The 19,465-nt window shown below is 40.1% G+C and overlaps 1 protein-coding gene across 1 annotated transcript; it reads right to left on the reverse strand.

The window, feature by feature from the left end:
- Positions 1-7,680: 7,680 nt before the first annotated feature.
- LOC114566495 (mucin-5AC-like) lies at positions 7,681-15,521 on the reverse strand. Its single transcript, XM_028595005.1, has 3 exons — positions 12,367-15,521; positions 10,858-10,932; positions 7,681-9,040 (listed from the first exon to the last, which is right to left on the reverse strand). Exons 1-3 carry the CDS (start codon positions 14,973-14,975, stop codon positions 8,821-8,823), a joined length of 2,904 nt encoding a protein of 967 aa, XP_028450806.1. The 5' UTR covers positions 14,976-15,521; the 3' UTR covers positions 7,681-8,820.
- Between the last annotated feature and the right edge of the window lie 3,944 nt (positions 15,522-19,465).

A 19,465-nucleotide genomic window follows, 5' to 3' on the forward strand; every position in this document is an offset into this window, starting at 1 on the left:
AAAAGCCCCAGGCAATTGCCTGCTTTGTTGTAAAGAAATTCAGCCAGTGTTCTCTCTCTTCTCTTCCATTGTGCTCTGTTATATTGCATTTCCATCCCAGGGGAGGCCAATCTCTGACATCTCAGTGGATTACTGCTCCTCTTAAACCCCTCTGGAGGACACTTGACTCTGGGAGGAGGAGCAAGAGAAAACCCCAATCTGCCCTTCTCTGCCTTCTTTCACCCCTCTTTGTCCCCAAGAAACACTGCCACTGTGTCTCCACGTCAAAATGAGTCATTAGTTCTGTCTGTGAATCAAACCGGCAGCAATGTTTCCAAATGGAGAAACAGGGAAGAGTCTCTTGTTGTTATATTTGGCAGTAAAAATAAGAGGTTGCACAGAAATATAATAAACCCTGATATAAACAGGCAAACAGATACTGACATGGGAACTAAAATCGTATGCCTAGTTTTACAGCTGACCGGAAACTTGGCACAGCTACTGATGTTTTTGCCAGACACGTAGCTTTTTGTCCACATATAATGAGGTCACAAGGCTACAACTCGCTAGTTTGAGTATGCTTACTTGACAGCCATGCTGCTGTCTCGTGCATCTTGACCACCCACTGACATAATAAAATTGCATCTTGCCCTCCTTGCATCTTGCCCTCCCATACACGCACATTAATGCTGTTTCTGTAGTACCTATTCACATCTGCATGGAAGTGCATTTGTTCTCTCACTTTTAACATAGTTAGTTTCTATTTGTAATGTAAATATTATTATTGTATATTATCATTATTAAATTAATCAAATTTGAGTTAAGGCCCTATATTTTGACATATTTGATATTTGACAAGTTGGTATTTTGACAACAAAATACATGTTTTTCTGATTCTTGAATGAAAATACTCTTTGAATTAACCTTTTGTTAGTGTCAGTGTGCAGGGTTCCATAATATAGTGTACTTGTTTTACTTTATAGGAGTTGCCTCCATATTAAGGTACGTATTTGGTGCCATAAAATGTCAAATTAAGGGTTAGGGTAAGCTAAAATATATATATATTTTTAAATGTATATTTAGGTCAATTATGGTACAACAGAATTACAATCTTTTCTAATAACATTTAAATTATATTTTTAATAAATATTTAAGTTCATCAGCCAACAATCCGAAACAATTCAAAACATTTAAAAAAAATAGGTATCTGGTGAATGTAACTTCTGAATGCCTACCTAAAAATGTTTTTTATCCAAAGAGTTAGTTGTGCCATCTCCGAAACACCTCCTTCTATCTAAATGAGATATGAGAATCTATGCATTATTTATTAAATTTATGCTGTGTAATATCATTATTTTGGCTCAGTTGTTTCATGTAAGGCACAATGTAGCAGCAAAGTAACACAGAAGAGTGGCAGCATCAACACCATTGTGGTTGCCGTAAAACACCAAAGAAGAAGAAGAAAGTCAGACCCTGATTGGTCGACACACTCAGTCCACTGAATTCAAGAAGTGAAAATGGCCAGTCTTGATTGATAGTTGATACCTCTCCATACAAAAATAGGACTCAATAACCATTCAGTTGTGGATGTATCAATCTGGAGTTATTGAGCAAAGTCTGTGCAACAATACTGAAGTTCCAGGCTAGGTTACAAAGCTTCTGGGAGACCTAGAATCCCTCTTTGAAAGGCCCAGAGAAGCCCTCTTTGAAAGGCCCAGATGTTAGCCTTCAGGCTAAACAAACAGAACCATGCTATCTTAAAGCGATGCCGAGATATCGGAGATTACATAATTTAGGTGATTTATGGATTCATCATCATGGATTTATTGGGACATTACAGAAACTGCAGTTGCAGGCTGGATGAAGAAACTTCTAAAACAGATTTGCAATCGCATGGAAGACCTCATTGACAGGCGCATTTGTCTTCTAATAAAAAAAGTAAGTCTCTGCACTGTATTGATCTGGAGATATTGAATATGACATTCAACGTGTAATTTGCTGTCGTATATGACCGTGTCGACCTGGGAGTTTAATCACAGTTTATATACATGCATGTATGTAGGCTACTGTTTGCATAATTTAATCAAGAAATACAAACTGAAATTTGTTTTCAATATGTTATCAACAACACAGGAACTTGATTATGTTACAGCAGGAAATGCAAGTTGGAAAACTAAACTTCAGTGTTGGAAAAAAAACAAGAACTTCATGTCCACAAGGGTTCATTCCTCCATCGGGAGAAGCAGGATTTACCAATTAGTACTGGGTGTCACAGCAAGGTTAGGACTTGTTGGTGCATTTCAGTGTGTAAAGCATCATCATGATGACACTGTCAGATTTAATTTACAGAAGAATTGACACTCATTTGTACACTAATTGTTAACAGTAACAGATCATAAACCAGAGCTAAATTAATTTTTAAAGTTCAAATCAACACTTTAAGTCTGCTTAGTTTGCCGTACAATCACGTTATTAGTGTTAGATTTGTAAAATAAATATTCATTAGCATCCTGTAAATCAATTCACACTTCACTGTGCTGGAAAAAGAAGAACAGGGCTATTTGCACAGAACTTAAGTCTAAAAAAATCAGTGCACACAGCAGGCTGCCCTGGGAGAAAAGCACTGCAGTGGAAATTAGTTTGTCCTCTCTAAAACTGTCTCACACAGGGTGGACACAACATAATACATGCAGCCTGAAATATATTAAAACTTATAACTATTACCTTGATATCATAATGTCCAGTTTTGCCAAAGTATGCCTTTTGAACAATTACAGAAATAGTATATCTTTCCTACATTTTAACATAAAGGAACCCTTCCTTAAGCTTTCTGTTTAAATGGCCTTGCCTTTTGCCTTATGTAACATGTGATGCTCTGCAGAGTTGTCAAATGACAAGCATATGTTTTACTGGATTAAAAAAACTATGAATCATTGGGGACACATTCATCTTACTGTGGTGCATAAATGCTAAAAAATGCAAATCAACACTGGTGGCCTTTTCAGGATAGTGTGTGTTTGTGGCATGCTTTCAGTTTGCACAGAGTAATTTAACATTGGTCTAGGGATGACAATGTGTGTCTTTCTATTGGTCGGTAGGTCGGACCACCACTTTGGTCCAGACGCAAACTAGGCTATCTCAACAATACAGACGTGCTCTGTGTCAAAATGTTAGTTGCTGCACCTTATTAAAGCTCTTACTATAGCTGTGCGCTCCAGCTCTCATCTCTCTTACCAGATCCTGCCTCAGTTGAGCTTGAAGTTGGTTCATGTTCAGATCATCCCCTTTGACTTTGTCTCAGTCTGTAGGGACTTGGCTTGGGAACCGAAGGGTTGCCGGTTCAAGTTCCCGTAGGGACCAAGTACGGACTGTGTAGCGGTAGCTGGAGAGGTGCCGGTTCCCCTCCTGGGCACTGCTGAGGTGCCCTTGAGCAAGGCACCGAACCCCCAACTGCTCGGGGTGCCTTCCCTGGCCAGCCCCCTCAGTGCATGTACAGTATAGGTCCTGTTTGTGCATGTGTGTGTATTTTGGGCCTGTGTGTATGTGTAATATATCATCGGAGTGTAAACATGTAATTTCCCCCCTGGGGATAAAAAAAAAAAAGAAAGTGTCTTCTTCTTTTACTTTCTTTTTTTTTTTTTCAAACTTTATTTTTGACTTTTCCACCATCAAGAGATTGCCATTTCTTGTTTTGAGTGAAAAGTGTCAAACCTACTGGAGATTTCTGTGAAATTTGGTACATACATCTATTCAGGATGACTTAATCACTTTGACTATCTGTTCATTTAGTTAAATTAGCTCCTTAGAAATGAAGGTCTTTTTGGCTTGCTATATGTTCAGCATTCTTTACCAGCTTCTTGTTCACTTCAGTTCTCCTCCATTTTCCTAAGCACAGGTAGTGTACAGCTTGTTTGAGCTTGTGAGCTGGCTGCTGCCCATGGCTTTTTATGCAGGGGCTGGTGAGAGCCGTTGGACCTTAACCAGACGGACCACTGAACCAAAATAATGAGCTGAAAGTGGCTGAGGGCTGCATAGGGCTGCAGACTGGGGTGTTACTTTTCGGTGGTGTTGGCAGTGCTAGTATTTCATTCACCTTACAGGAAATCATTTGATTCAAAGCTAATATCAGCAATGTCACTTAATGGAGATTGAAGTTTTTCAGCTGGCAGGTTTCAGGTGTTAGGTCAAAGAGCCAACAAACTTAATTAGTCACTGTGCAGCAAATGTAAATCATGTTTACAAGAAAATACTATATGAATGTGCTTTAAAAAAAATGTTTAGCATGCATACATATTATGTAGCTGTGTGTTGCACACATGCATGTAATGAAATGCTATTTTACATACTGACATGCTACTTTGGAATGTATTCTAGAGCTAACTGCCCTCTTTACAACTTACATGTGCTAGGAAAAGGGTACATTTTACGCATGTAGGACACATATATGTGACTTACTACCAAAGGAAAATGCAAGACATGAAGCATAAGTATCTCAGACAAAATAGGATCCCTTATGTAGTCGGTCCAAATGGCTGTGTGACATACTGTACGCTGTGCTTGATGCCCTTATAGCCCACAAGAAAATGTAGAGGCTACACTGACTTTGTGAGACAGTAAATGCAGATAAATGCAGGTTTGAACTGATAAAATGTGTGGGTAAATAGAAACCAGCACTTACAGCAGAGGGAAACATTCTACTTTAAAAACTGCTTAAGTTGCTTCTTTGCGCAATTCTTTAGACAATTGTGCACATCTTAAGTGCAGCAGGACAGCAGTTTCATGCCTGACTGGTGCTGAATCATCTCCTGAGACGTAACAGACATGTTAGTATTAATTAGGTTATTTCCACCAATATCTGCCCCGAGCTCAACCACCTTTCAAAAGAAGCAATACAACCATATTGTTGCTGTTATTACATGACTGAGACACAGTGAATTGTTCTTCTCTAGCACTATGTGAATTACACTGATACTTTTACAGCTATAGGGAGGGTTTGAACTGATATTATTTATCTACTTGCCGAACCATTTTAAAATTTAACTCTTTAATGTTCACATGCATGGATGACAAGTAGTTTCAGTCACTCTGAAAGATAGTTTTTGATATGGAGCATAAGTGCAATATGTTGTCTGGCTTGTTTATGTTTTATTTTATAGACCCATTTGTCTTTGGCTCTAGAACTCAGTGCAGTGCTGTTGCTGCAATATTGTAGCAGTACCACTTTTCAAAATTGGCAAATCCGTTGGCAGGGAACTCCAGTGTCTTAACGGATCTCCTAAGTCAAAATTTAGAGCTTTCTGCATAAGCAAGCATGAAAGTGTGTTCATCCCAGTTTATATGTTGTCTTTTCTGCACTACTAAGTTTCATGAAAATGCCTCTTTGAAACTAATATTATAAGATGTATAAAAAGTAAGTACATTTTTGGCTCATGCTAAAAAGATTTGTTAGATTTATGATGCACAATTACTTACAATCAAGGGTGTAACTTTGGGTTCAGCATTGGGGGGCGGGTTGACATCTCCACTTTTGAGCAAAATTGAAATTTTGAGCGTCAAACACTTTTCTGCATTCTGGTGAATTTTTCAGCAACAATTTGTGCCTTTTCTGCATCAAGTTATGGTGCAAATGTCTTTATTTATGTAAAGGAAATTATAATAGATTTTTGGGGTGGGGGGTTGCACTGGCCAGTTTTGATTATTATTCCCCCTGTAAATTACACCTATGCTTACAACCATGCCAGGGTTTTCCCTACCATTATAATGCTTATTTTGGGTGCCACCTAAGCCGAATGAATGCAGCTAAATTACTTTTCTTTTAGACAGATATGGTAACAAGAATGCTCAAAAATTAAGTAAAATTGCATTTTTCTTATTGAAAACCTTAACATTTTCTTAGGGGAGGACCACTAAACACTTGCCAAATATGTGCACCTTATCTTTCACAAACCTTGGGAAACACTGCATAAACATACTACCGCCGTCTTTGGAATGATTTCTGACAGCACATGATAAATGATAAATAATTTAGTTTTAACTCTTTACATAAGGCCCTTCAGAACAACTGCATGGCACAATCAAAAATGTTATCCCATGTTATGTATAGAGAGTACTGCACCAATTTAGCGTCACATTCCTTTAGCATTGTCAGTCTCACTATGGACAGTCAAAACAAAAAGGTTAAAAATCGATGCAGGAGAACCAGTAATATCTTCCTTTATTATTCCCTGCATTCTTCTTCCTTTGCAAAATCTTTTGCCTATAGTACCCACAATGCAACTCGACCTACAACAAATCAGAGATACAAGTGTGTTGTAGTGCATTCCATTTACCTCGGAAGCCAAAGCTGGGAATGACGTGACACCCGAGTTGAATGCGTTCCATTTACAAGTCGGATTTTCATTGTTTTCATTAGCTTTAGCCAGGTGAGCCATTGTTAGCAATACCAGTTTATAACAATGCATTATGCTGTTTTTTGCATACACAAACAGCGTAACAACATGTCAACAGATAGAAGTTGGACAGGGCTGTGTACACAACTGATTTAGTGAGACACAAATAAGACAGAAGTGCTAATAACTATGTTACTACAGCTTTAACAACAGTTGATACACGGAGCAGCCATGTTGGATTTTTGGCTCGGGGTACTCGGTGGTTGCCCGACTTCCGAGCTCGGAAATCCGAGGTCAGGGGGCGTGTTTCTGACTTTGACCTCGGGAAAATCCGACTTCCGAGTAGCAGAGATGAGGAGCGGCCTACAGAGGTCTGGTATGCTCACTTCTTTCTAACTCCATGCCCCAAATATCTTTAATTTTCAAACTTGTAGTTCTCAGACCCAGCCGACACTATATTTTTCAGACATCACACAGCTTTCTCTGCAGCTGTGTATGCATGCATACATTGTTATATTTCTAGATAAAAAGAGCCCTCGCTCACTTACACCTACAATAGTTAAATGTACCTTGGTTGCAGAACTGCTACCTGCATGTGGCTATAATGCTGTCACATCTGCTGTGGACCCACTTTTCCCTCTAGTACCATTGTTGCCGGAATTTCATCTTCAGTATTTCCTCTAGGAGGTATTTTTAAAGCATCTAAGTATTTTATGATCAAAAAGTAATATCAGAATATTTTCTTAGCTCACTGCTCAAATAAACTATTTATACATTCCTAATGAGGTTTTATCCAAAATTCTCTAAATCTCCTGCTCCCCTTGCATTGATAATTTATGACAGCTTCAGTAAAACCATCCACAAGGTTTTGTTTCATGTTGCTGTAGTTTGCCTACTGTGTCCATGTGCCTGTGTCCATGTTCATGGGTTTGTGCATGTGCACGTGGACATTTGGATTGTGGCTCACGCTTCATTGCAGCCTTTCGTCATGTCATTGTTTTACTCCGAAACCTTTTATGAAGTTCAGATTGTTTGGGGATTTGGAGACCATCAGCACAATTGGCGAAGGCATAATGAATGTTTCTCTATTTAGTAGCTAGTTTGCATTTGTGAAAAGGTTTAGATGCACTGAATCTGTACGTCTCAGCCAAAAAAGTGTCTTTATTTCATTCATTAAATGTACTAAGGGAAGTTTAGCATTCAGATATAAACAACGCTCTGGACAAATTTTACACATAAACAGTCAGTAAATTCAGATTTATTTTTGCATTTCCAAATAATTCCATTCAAAAACTTGTTTTATACTGTACATCTTGGGTTACTTTCACACCTACCTCGTTTGGTCCGTTTAAAACGAACCCTGGAGCACTTGGTCGGGTAGTCCGGTTCATTTGGGCTCGAGTGAAAGCTCATCCGAATCAAACAAACAAACTCTGGTCTGCTTGAAAACGGGGGTCTCGGTTCGCTCAAGGGAACTACAGTTCGATTCACTTTAGGTGAGAACGCGATCCGACCCAAATACAGAAAGTGGACCTAAAACAATGCATTTACTAGCCTGCAATTTCAACCTTGCACACAATTTATGGACTTGTATATGATTTAAGGGATGATAACTTTCAGATCCATAAGCTGTTCTGACCACACAACGCTGGTCGTCTGTGTGACAACACATCATCGTCTCTCTCCATCACTCGCTGTCTGTCAGCTGCTCACATTGTTCGCCTTCTTCTAAAATATTAGAAACACTAAAGCAGAACCAGAAAACCCAAGACGTTATAAATTTGGTGTTGTTCCATTTTTTCAGAGACCAGAAGTGTCGGCGAGTTTCGGATATTCTGTCCAATAAACAAGCGACCATTTTGATTGTGTGACATATTTGTTTACAGTGTTTGATGCGGTTGACAAAGTGCAGTGTGAAAGCAAACCGAACCAAATGAAAAATGCAAAAATGTTGCAACTTCACCCCCAAATTGCACCAAGTCCACCGAACTATAGGTGTGAAAGCGCCCTTAGGAGAAGCAGATAAGGGGGGGGATATTGAAGAGGAAATGTAACATCAACTGGAACTCACAGTGCCTTAATCATAACAGTGCATAACAGAATATCATATGTAAAATTAGATAAAGAAATATGTGGCTGTGGTTAGCCCTACATTTTAAGCAGGCATGTTGAAAACAAAATAACATTAACTCTCAAACGCGAAATAAAGAATTCCTAATGGATGATACTAGCTGACAGTCATAAAGATCACGGGCAATTTTGAGTACAAAATCATGTTCATCAGCCTTAACAATGTGCAGGAGAGTGGAACTCTACTGGGTAAGAGCCTAATTCAGAGTAACCTCTCTATGAGTAGGAAGGGGATAGTAAGAGTCCTCTGCAAAGGATTCTGCTGGTCACTTGTAACACAGGCAATTGGCTACTAAACAGCACACAGGTATTGTTGAGAGGTCTACACTTTCTGGAGTTTCCTGGGCGGCCATTTGAACAGGGTCTTACACAGCTTTTTGCTTCTCACCTTTGACTTTGTTAAGCTCTTAATGATGACATTTCTGAGCAGGCTGAAGTTCAGGTGCTGGGATAGGTGCATGGAGAAAGCCTGATTTCCTCTTGCTGAATGGTTCAAAACCTCCAAGAAGCGTCGTTCTTGCTGCCTGAAGTCATACTCCACACTGGATAGACAGATATGCAGCCCCAAATTACTAAATCCCCCACCAAAACACAGATGTTTAAATGACAAAATAATGTGTCACATTCAGCTCTTGCTAGGGAATGTTTAGGTTTTGTCGGATCTGCATTATCAGATTGTTTTTCAATTATGCATCAAGCTTTTGTAGCTACACTTCACTTTGTGGTACTCATGTGGGAAGCTCTGCACTTGTCAGAGTTCAAAGTGGTTGATTGGTTCAGGCAGGAAGACATTACCCGGCAGCCTATCCTTTTTTTTTTTTTTTTTCTGAAGGTGCACACGTCTTGTTCATATTTCCTTATCTTCCACTTGGCCTTTAAGGACCCCATGCCAGCACACACCAGTCAGCAAATCAACTTACGTAACATCTTTTTGTCATGCAAAAGCGGTTTTGAAAATAAGTAGATCAAGACGAATGTTTTGAACATTTCAAGATAAAGACCGTTTTAGGTTTTGCTTTGTAGAGCATGAGGCATTTTTTTCTCTCCAAAAGTTGATGATAAGACTTGGATTTCTTAGCCTCCTTTCAAATACAGTGTTTCTGGGACAATTGTTTTTTTGTTTTTTTCCATTGCGTCCAACTGATGCAACATTTCAACTAATGGGTGCAAACGGAGATCAAAGTTGGAATATTAGAGCTAACCACTATTGCACAATAAGTCTTCGTACACTACAGCTTAAATGGAATTGATATAAATATTAAAATCATGTCATTATCTTTCTTTAATTAAATGAAAATGACTGTTTTTTACCTTTTTTAAATTGCTTCAAATAGCTGCAGGATGCGAAAACATATAAATGCCAAACGTCTCATTTTAAGATGACGCTATTTTAGATAAATTCTCCCACAGCTCTCCTCATCTGTTTAAATATATTTCTATATGACATGAAATCACCTTGTATGCAAATTAACAATGCTAACATGACTCCAGTAAAGTGATCATTAAAATCTTTATGAATCTATGCCGCAGGCTGCTTGGGCACAACTTCCTCTTTGCTAGTTTGGATTTTAGAGAGTGCATCTCAGTCTCCATAAATCTGCTGTGTGAATAGATTGAGTCACCTACAGTCGGTGCTTAAATTTGACAGCTGGTCCAAAAGATTTATGATTTGCTCAGAGAGGAATATGTATCTCCCTATGTATTCTGGGCGAGAAACAAATGAGCAGTACAGAGCTTTTCATTTAGTAAGCTGCCCATACAGTAAGTCATTCATTTTCAGTGAAGTGAAGTGGACAGGCTGGCAAAGATCTGCTTGGCAACTGATATGGCAAATGGGCTCAACCTTATTGAGTTGTGTGTCTCAAGCACAAGAGAAACTTAAAATAAAACCTAGATTTTAAAATATCCCTTGGATAAAGTGACGCATGGTCCCACTGCTGTCCGTTTATCAAATGTTAAATAGAGTGAATTCATTGAAATCCATGTTATGTTACGTTTATTTTTTGTCTCAGTAATGTAGCACTCATTCTGTAGCAGTTCATAATAAGTCTATTATACGTAGTGTCGTTCTAAAATATTGATTTAGTTGTAATTGCTTTCTTAATATCCTTTTGAAGCTATCTCACGTCTCAATATCTCAACCCCAGACACATTTTTCATTTTATCTAAATGACGGCTTCCTGCTCCAGCCTATAATCAACACCAAGCAGTAACACAAAGCGATGCCATACTATATTTATGATATTCTGAAACCATAGTTTTCTATTTTCGGCAAGAGCTGAATTCTGGAGCTGCTCTGATCACTTATCAGTTCAAACACTGCATGCAGGCAAAATTGGCAATTTCACTATTATCTCACCTGTAGACAATACAAGCAGTCTTCTGGCACGTTGAGCAGTTTTTGAGGTCCTGTCCAGTTTTGTAGAATCGCCGACTGCGATAAAAGAAAGTAAACCAAATTGGATAGAGTAAATAAGGGCAACTTCCAAAACTCTCATCCTTTCAAATTCACAATTGAATATGCACTCCACTTATGCTCTTTGTCTGATTTTCATTCAGACTGCTGTTGGCAGAGATGGGCTGTATAACATGCATTGTGTCAGACATCAGATGGTTATTAGGAGTTGGTTATTCTGAAACATGACCTCGGAGGCAGTCACAACTTATTAGCACACTGCAGTGGATGAGAATGATTGACAGAGACACATTGCCAGAAGGCGGTTTTAATTCCTGTTATTTGTCCCAGAAGAGTTATACGGCTTAATAAATCTCTCCGAGAAGTGCCCTCTTGAAATGCCCAAGTAGGTTTCTGTCACAGTCAGCCACACAACCATGGACCTTTTTGAAAACTTGTAACAATGTTAAGGCTTCACATCATCACACTATGATCCTTGATTTATGGCATATGTATAGTGGTCACAGAGCCAGCTTCATTACATCTTATCAGTATGTGACTGTAAAAGGTATTTGTGCAACTTGTCATATCATAGTGTATGTAATAAATGGTACAATTTGTTTCTTGTTAAGGCTTTATTTCCCATGTGGATATTGGTTCAATGTCAGCAGAAAGTCAATGTTCTACAAAGCGGCACTTGACAATTTGCTGTGTCTAAATGAACTCTAGGACCAAATGTCTTGCAAATTATTTTACAAATTACATTTGGAGGAAAATAATTTTTCACAATAAATCAGGATGACAGGACGACCACATATCTGACAAACATGCACTGACATAATCTGTCACTTTGTTATTTTACAAACAAATAGGGGTGGAAAATAAAACTGATATGCTATATTGGTACCTTACTACCTTTTAAGAGTGTCTTCAGGTGCAAACTATAAGTATTTAGAGAGCCTAGTTTTCTCTAAAAGTAAATGGTTTGTTATTGCCACCACTCAACTGTGGCTGCATAATCCTAAAGATATAATTACACACACACACACACACACACACACACACACACACACACACACACACACAAGCAAAAAAAATCTTTTAGATGTAAATCACTGCAGTTTGCCAAATAGTTTCAAAGTTCATGAGTGGTTTCAGTTATTGCAAGTGACGAGTGACTGGAAAGTCAAAGATCAGCTCTGCAGGACAGCTTTTAAAGTAATGCTGTAGGCCAGATTCTGGCAAACTGCTATACCTGTATTGGACTGAATGTAGGGTATATTAATAGTTCACTCATATCAATTATTTGTATTATGGTTAAACAATAAGATAAATGTTTAAGACGCATCTTGGAATAATTCAGTTGTTGGTCTATAAGTAACACAAGTAAAACATTACACTAGAGGAATCATTTCACCTGCCCTACCGCACTTACACATGCATATACACACACACCCTCTAACATCCTCTTACCCGCTGCTGGGAGAGTGGCACGTCTCCAGGTCATGGATAATGTTAAGCAGAGTAGTGATCCTGTCCTTGTTGGCTGCCAAGCTGGCCTCCACACTCTCGAGCCTCTGCTGTAGGGCTGCTGATTTGCAGCACTGTGGGGAAGGAGGCAGCAACAGGGCTGCAGCAGCTGGGTGGGAGTGAGCCAGGCTGGTGTCCTCTGGGCACGGCAGAGGGGGAGCAGGGCTAAACTTTGAATCCAGTTTGACAATTGCCTCTGCCTCGCAGGATTGGAGTCGAGCAAGGGATGCCAAGTGCATTGTTGATGATGGCAGTATGGAATTACATTCAGGGCCTGTGTGCGTACAAGGCAATCCCTCGCTGTTAAAAGGGGTTGTTGTAGTGAATGAAAGCTCTGGACTTGTGTGTGCTTGTGGTAGTGATGAAGTATCTGAATCAGAATTTTGGTGGACTGAAAGTTTGATTTTGGGGTGTGCACCATTGTTTTCCAATGATGAGATAGTGGGCTCACAGTTTGTTTGAGCTTTGGCAGAGGGTGTTGAATAATTGGGAAGTGTCTGTTTATCTGCATTGGATTTCAGCTTAATATTGGCATGCCTGACTGATACACCCAAAGCAAACTGTTCTGTATTTGAATCTGTCTCCTGGGCTGTTTTTACTGATGGGCATGTAGCACAGTGTCCCTCATGTTGTGTTTCTGTGTACCCTTGATAATGTGCGAGCCTTTGTTGTTTTGTGTTTATGCAACCCTGCGGACAAGAGCTGCTTGACTTAATTAGGGAAATGTAATTCTGAAGGTTGGTGACCTGGGACAGATTTGAATTTTCATGGTCATTCGACTCATGCACAGCTAATTCATTGATTAGATTACCACTGGATTTGTTTTTATCAGTATGTGATTCAGTATTGGGAATAATGGTTGGTTGAGGATAGTGGGTGCTCGCATCACTGCCTCCGTTATGATTTTTTGACACATTTAGCGGCTCAGATAATGAAACTGGAGTTGTTGTGGAGTTTTCCTGATTAAAAACATTGCACACACCCGATTCATTACCGGTTTGAGTTCTGCTGTCTGTTGCTTGTGTGTGATCAGATTGATTTACTTGAGGTGCCTTATTATGACTAAGATCTTTGTTGTGTTGTGTTGTGTCTGCTGATTGAAGTGAAGTTGTACCTGATGCACAGACATTACTTTGGTTTCCTGTCAATGTAGATAAAGAGGTGGAGGCTGTGGGGGGTTCATTTTTCTGATTGACTGAGGAGTACCTGAGGGCTTTATTTTTGTATAGAGTGCTGCTGTATGTTGATGTGTGACTGGGAGCTGCACTTGAAGGCAACCTAGCTCTTGAGTCTAGGGGTTTCGCTGCACTTGGTGTTGCGTTTAGAGATGCTGTAGAAACACGAAGTGTCGGTTCAGACTTTGAGGAGTTCCGTTGAATTTGGTGAATTTGTGGAGCCACAGATTTATGTTTAGTGCTGGTATGCGTAGTTTGATCTGAATTAGATTTATGATTCAAAGTGCTATGTTGGACAACAGTGCTGAGAAGTCGATGTGGTGTAGTTGGGCGTGGTGTGGGGAATCCAGCTGAGTCCATTACAGTGTCAATTAAAGATGCTTTGCCTGGTGATTTGCTGTCGATAGTTGAGGATGCCGTTATTGGTGGTGTGTGACCTGGATCACGTGAAGTATGTGGTGGACTTGCAGATGTAGGCTGTGCAGTTGTTTCCGGTTTATGAATGGGGTGTAATGCATTGGCTGTCAGTGATGCGATGGGAGATTTAGGTGTCATTTGTGGCCTATCAGTTGTATTTATTGTTATGTTTACTCGCGCTGCGTGCGTTTCATGTTGAGCATTTGCAACTTTAGCGAGTATATTTTCAGTGGATATCGGTGCCGTGTTAAAGGTCGTAGTGCGTGTGCTGGCAATGAATGTGCGTGAAGGTGACGACAGAGCATTTTCAGGTGTAGCGTGTATAGCCACACATACATTTAGTGGGACATTATGTTGCGAAGACTTGTGTTGTGATATTTTTAAGTGCTTAGGATAAGTGTGTGAATGTGGGTTGTTTGGTTTAGTAGCTGTGGCCATCTGTGGAGTCAACATGAGACTCGTCGGTCTGGGGATCTTACTGTCCTGTGATGGTTTCGCGAACGATTTTATACTGGCATCGTCTTGTCGTGTTTCAATAGTTGCTTTAGTGACAGTGATGGTTTTAGCATGTAGGATAGTTGTGGGTTGAGGGGATGTTGCATCACTGGCAGCGTGTGACTGTGACAAAGTGACCAAATTGCCCCTAGAGTGCAATGGGCATGCTGGGTGTGGTGTTTTTCCATACTTTAGTTCTTCGCTAAAATATAAAAGTTGTGGATTATTGTGTGTCCTTTTGTCTATGTTTGTGATGCTTTCTGAGATTTCATGATGGCTTGGCTTAAGGTTTTTCTCAATAAGGGGCATCTGGACATGTGTGGTAGTCGAGAGCGCGGTGAGGGTCGACTTAAATGGTTTCTCTCCAAGACAAGCATCAGTAGTAGAGCTTTTCTCCCCCAAAGTCACAAGTCCGGTGGTTGCAGACTGTCTGCCACCGCAATGGCTGCATATTTTTTGTGGCATACCGAAAGGTCGGGCAGCAGATAACAGCAGCGTCTTCCCACACCGCTCTGCATAATGACCTTGCAGTCTGTTTTGGTCTCTTACATGAAAGTTAGCATTTTTAACAGGCTCTGCTTCATCGTTATGAACGCTAATTCCACCTATCGCCTCAGAATCAACCACGCTGCCATTGGTGTAGCGGGCAGCAGATTTCAATTTTGGCCTGACATTGGTTATATTCCCTGCAAAGTGTGGGTTGGTCTTGATTGCCCTGGCATAGCAATAAGTCCCACAACTGTTCCTCTGACTGCAGGCCACATCCTTAGAGGCCTCACCTCCAAGTGCTTTGAAAGTCACTTCCTTTTTTGTCTTGGATTGCCCACTTTTCTGTTTTAAAATAGCCCTTTTCTCCTTGTCACTCTTTGTTAAAAGTGATATATCCTTGTACTCCGTTTCCTTGGTAATATAGCTGTTGGATGTTTGAGTAATGATATTTGATGGCGTCGAGAGCGTATCAGTTAGCAGTCCACTGTGCTGGGCGGATGGTCTGCTTATCCCTGGGGACGTCTGAACACCAACGCTGCACTGAGGTCCCCAAGTCTGCAGCAGGACTCCTCCGGTTCTGTCCCCTCCTGTTGTCCTCCAACCACGCACTCCAAACAGGGCAGGGACACCTAAAACTGGAACCGGAGTTGTCAGGTCAGCCGCTCGTCTCCCCATCCCTTGTCTGGCTGACTCAAAAGTCTGATTATTCGAGACAGCGGCAGTGTTTCCGCACCATTACATCCGTCTAAAAGTAAGAGAGGAACAAGTTTACAGTGAGAGGCATTTGCGATGGTGCTGTGAAAGAAATCCATGAGTAAGCAGGACAAGCTGAATCAATGCACAGAGCTAGAAATGAGACAAGGAACTGCTTCAATGCTGCAGAAATGAAGGATAACGGCTTTAGGGTTGTCAAAAATCAATTGCAGATTTGAGATAAGACGGAAAGAATTACGCTCTCACTTTTAAACTTTCCTGACATAGTGTGGCTGGATAAGAAATAGGAATGGTAATCTGTTAATGCTGATAATAAGGGGAGGCTGTGTGTTCTGTATCGTATTAGCATTACAAACATAGCGCACAGATCCCCTCTCAATTTCTGACAGCACAAAGAATAATTTATTGTGGAATAAAATTCAAAAGCTAGCTCCTGTGAACTCTCTCTCATTGAAATGTTTGTCATAGCAAGCAGCTTCCACTCTGTTGTCCTCCAGATTCAGCTCACCTTGGAAAGAGGCCATAATGTTTATTATTATATGTACACTGATACTATAGACTTCATTAAGCTTTGTGTGCATTCAACTGGAACACCGTTTTACAGAGGTGGTGTTGTGTGTGTGTGTGTGTGTGTGTGTGTCCATGCCACCCATGAATTCACAAGTGCCAGTATTGTGTGTGCAAGAGGTCATTTTAATGATTTACGCAACAAATGTTCGGTAGTCGACGACAGGACGATGATGTGTGTATTTTTGCATATGGACAGCTTATTATACACTAAACGTACAGTGTGAATGTGTGTTCGTGTTCGCAAGCATTGATTTATGACAAGAATGTCATGCAAACCCATTATGACAAGGTTCCCTTCACTCCTTTATCCTCTTCATCCTAATCAACAGCCTTCATTCAGGGTTGTCAAAATTGCAAAAAAAAAACATTTAGTCAACTCTACCTGTAGGGACTGCTATTTTGGTTGTTGTGTCATCTAATGTTACTTAAGCTCAGTCAAGTGACCTATGTCTGTTGTCACCGTCTCACGCTAAGTGATAACTGTCCTGCCATGTTAATACACCATTAAATTCCCCTTTGTGGGGGAAAAATATACATGCTCTTGACGTGCCACACACTTTTTAGATGATCAGGACAAAGGAAAAGGGCTGTTCTTGCTTCAGTACAATTGCTACCTAATGTGTTTTTGTGATTCTGTTTAGCCGGCATACCTTAGTGATTGCTTGATCCTGCTGCAAGATGTCTTGTTTTCTTGAGTCCAAATGTCAGGAGCTAGTTTTCTGCTTTCAGTTTTCTGTCCTCATAGATCCTCAAGGTTTGGAGTGACTTTGTCTTCATATTTCAAATCCCTTGGTGGTAGAATTCAAAGTCAGGGGAGTCTGCAGACAGTCAGTTCTGTAAAGCAGCGCTGGTTAATGAGCCCTCTTTTCTAATGCTCAGATTTTGAACTAATCTACCTTTTATTGATCAGGCATGAAGCCAAGCTGTGTCCTCAATGTATCCCCATCTTCACTTGTTTTGGTCCTGCTGCTCCATGCTCACTCCATAATCACAACACAGCAGTATGTTACAGTATACTGCTGCCCTCCAACACTCTCTGTCCTACTATGTCTTGCCTTTTTTCCCCCTCCTCCTCTCTCTCTCTTTCGCTCTCTCTCTTTCCCTCACATTCCGTCTCCCTCTCCCTCTCTCTTATTTGTCCCACTATCCTCCTTCCCAGCATTCATGTATCCTGATCTACAGCTGGGTGGAGAAAGAAAAAGAGAGCAAGGGAGAAAGAGAGAGGGAGAGAGGAAGTGACTTGCATCAGTGGGGTAGGGACCGTGTGTAAATTACCATGCAAGTTAAAAAGCAGGGACATGCACTACAACAATTGTACAACAAATGTAAATGTAAACAAAGCTGTAGCAGTTTGAGGAGGCAATGGAAGAGAATAACAGGGAGAAAATAATTCTAACCTAACTCTGTGCTGTATTTTTAAACATGAACAATTACAGTATCTCAATACTATCACTGCTATCAGGACATATTCATTTCAGTCTAATAGTGTTACATATTATTTTACATTGTGACTGCTGTCTTACCTTTGGGTATACAGTCAGAGGCTTGTGTCTAATGTTATAAGAGTGACAGTAAGGCAAGAGAAATTTTGTACATTTAACTATTCAATTTCTCTTACATACATTAGGCTTGGGCTGGTGTAGAAATTTAAAAACCGGTTTGATGTCAAGCCAAACACTGGGCCGGTGTTCCGAATTTTACCACTATCGCACTGGTCTCAGCCGCTCCCGAGTGAGACTGATGAGAAAGTTCATAATGAGAGTGTAGCGACTTCAGTCAACATGGTGGCGGTAATACACCTCTAAGCCAGGACTTTTTACCTGCTGTGAGCTTATAATAACCTCTTTGGTTAGCTGTTTACACTTTGCCTCATCTTTTTCAGCTCACCTCTTTCTTCGGCTTGAAATTACGAAATGTTTCCATATCGGCAGCGCACTTTTAGTATTCTTTGAGACTTGCTCTTATTTATATATATATATATATATATATATATATATATATATATATATATATATATATATATATATATATAAGTCACTTCCAAAAAGTAACTGAGTTAGTAACTGAATTACTCTATAATAAAAGTAACTCGTTACCAGGGAAAGTAACTATTTGTTACTGTAAAAAAAATTGCTATATGTCAAAGAATTGGGATTTTTTTTAGCAGTTTTCACAAGTCAGTTGAAATGAGTAGAACAGACAGGTGTTTGTATATAACTTCCGATATTTATTGCACGTCGACAGACAGCAAGAGGTTTATCCTGCACTTCAAGTATTATCTTTGTAAGAAAAGTAAACAGTTAACAGTTATACCATATAAACTTATATGACACATATACTTTTAACAACATACCTGCCTATCATACGGTTGACTTCAGCCTGTGTCATAGGTTTTTGTTGTGAGGCAGAAAGATCTAGCTTTTGCTGCTTGGAGGACTTTGCTCCGAGTCCTTCTTTGCTAGTGGATGGCGAGCTATCATCTGTGGTGGAGGTATCGGTGTTTTTGGCTACTAGCTTTGTAGATGCGTGTGTCGTTGTGAGATGCTTCATTAAATTAGAGTTGCTTACAACGGATGTCGACAAAGTCTTCACTCTTGGACATAATGTACACATTACGTGCACGTTCTTGCCTTTGACCACAATGAATTTGAAGTAGTGCTTATATCCACCTTGAAAATGCCAACTTTTCCTCGGATTGCTCCTGACTCGCCATCTCTGCTGCTTCATCGAATCTCTGTTTACGTGTGTGTGTGTGTGTGTGTGTGTGTGTGTGTGTGTGTGTGTGTGTGTGTGTGTGTGTGTGTGTGTGTGTGTGTGTGTGTGTGTGTGTGTGTGTGTGTGTAAAAACACTGGCTCTGATTGGCTACCATGAAACATGACTCTGCCTTAGCCAATCATAATCGCTTACCTCGTTATTAACCACCTCCTCACTAGCTGTGAGCCGGGGGTGCATTCGGATTACACAGTTTATTCAATCAATGCATAGTAACGCACCGCATTTAACGTCCAGTAACGTTAACGGCGTTGTAACGACGGGAAAAGTAATTAGTTAGATTACCCCGTTACTGAAAAAATAACGTCGTTACCTAACGCCGTTCTTTTAAACGGCGTTATTCCAAACACTGTTAAAGAAGGTGTCACATTGACAAATGCAGGTTTAACCGTATAGCCAATGTTTGGGT

Source organism: Perca flavescens, chromosome 13 (assembly GCF_004354835.1).
Source record: "Perca flavescens isolate YP-PL-M2 chromosome 13, PFLA_1.0, whole genome shotgun sequence".
NCBI lineage: Eukaryota > Metazoa > Chordata > Actinopteri > Perciformes > Percidae > Perca > Perca flavescens.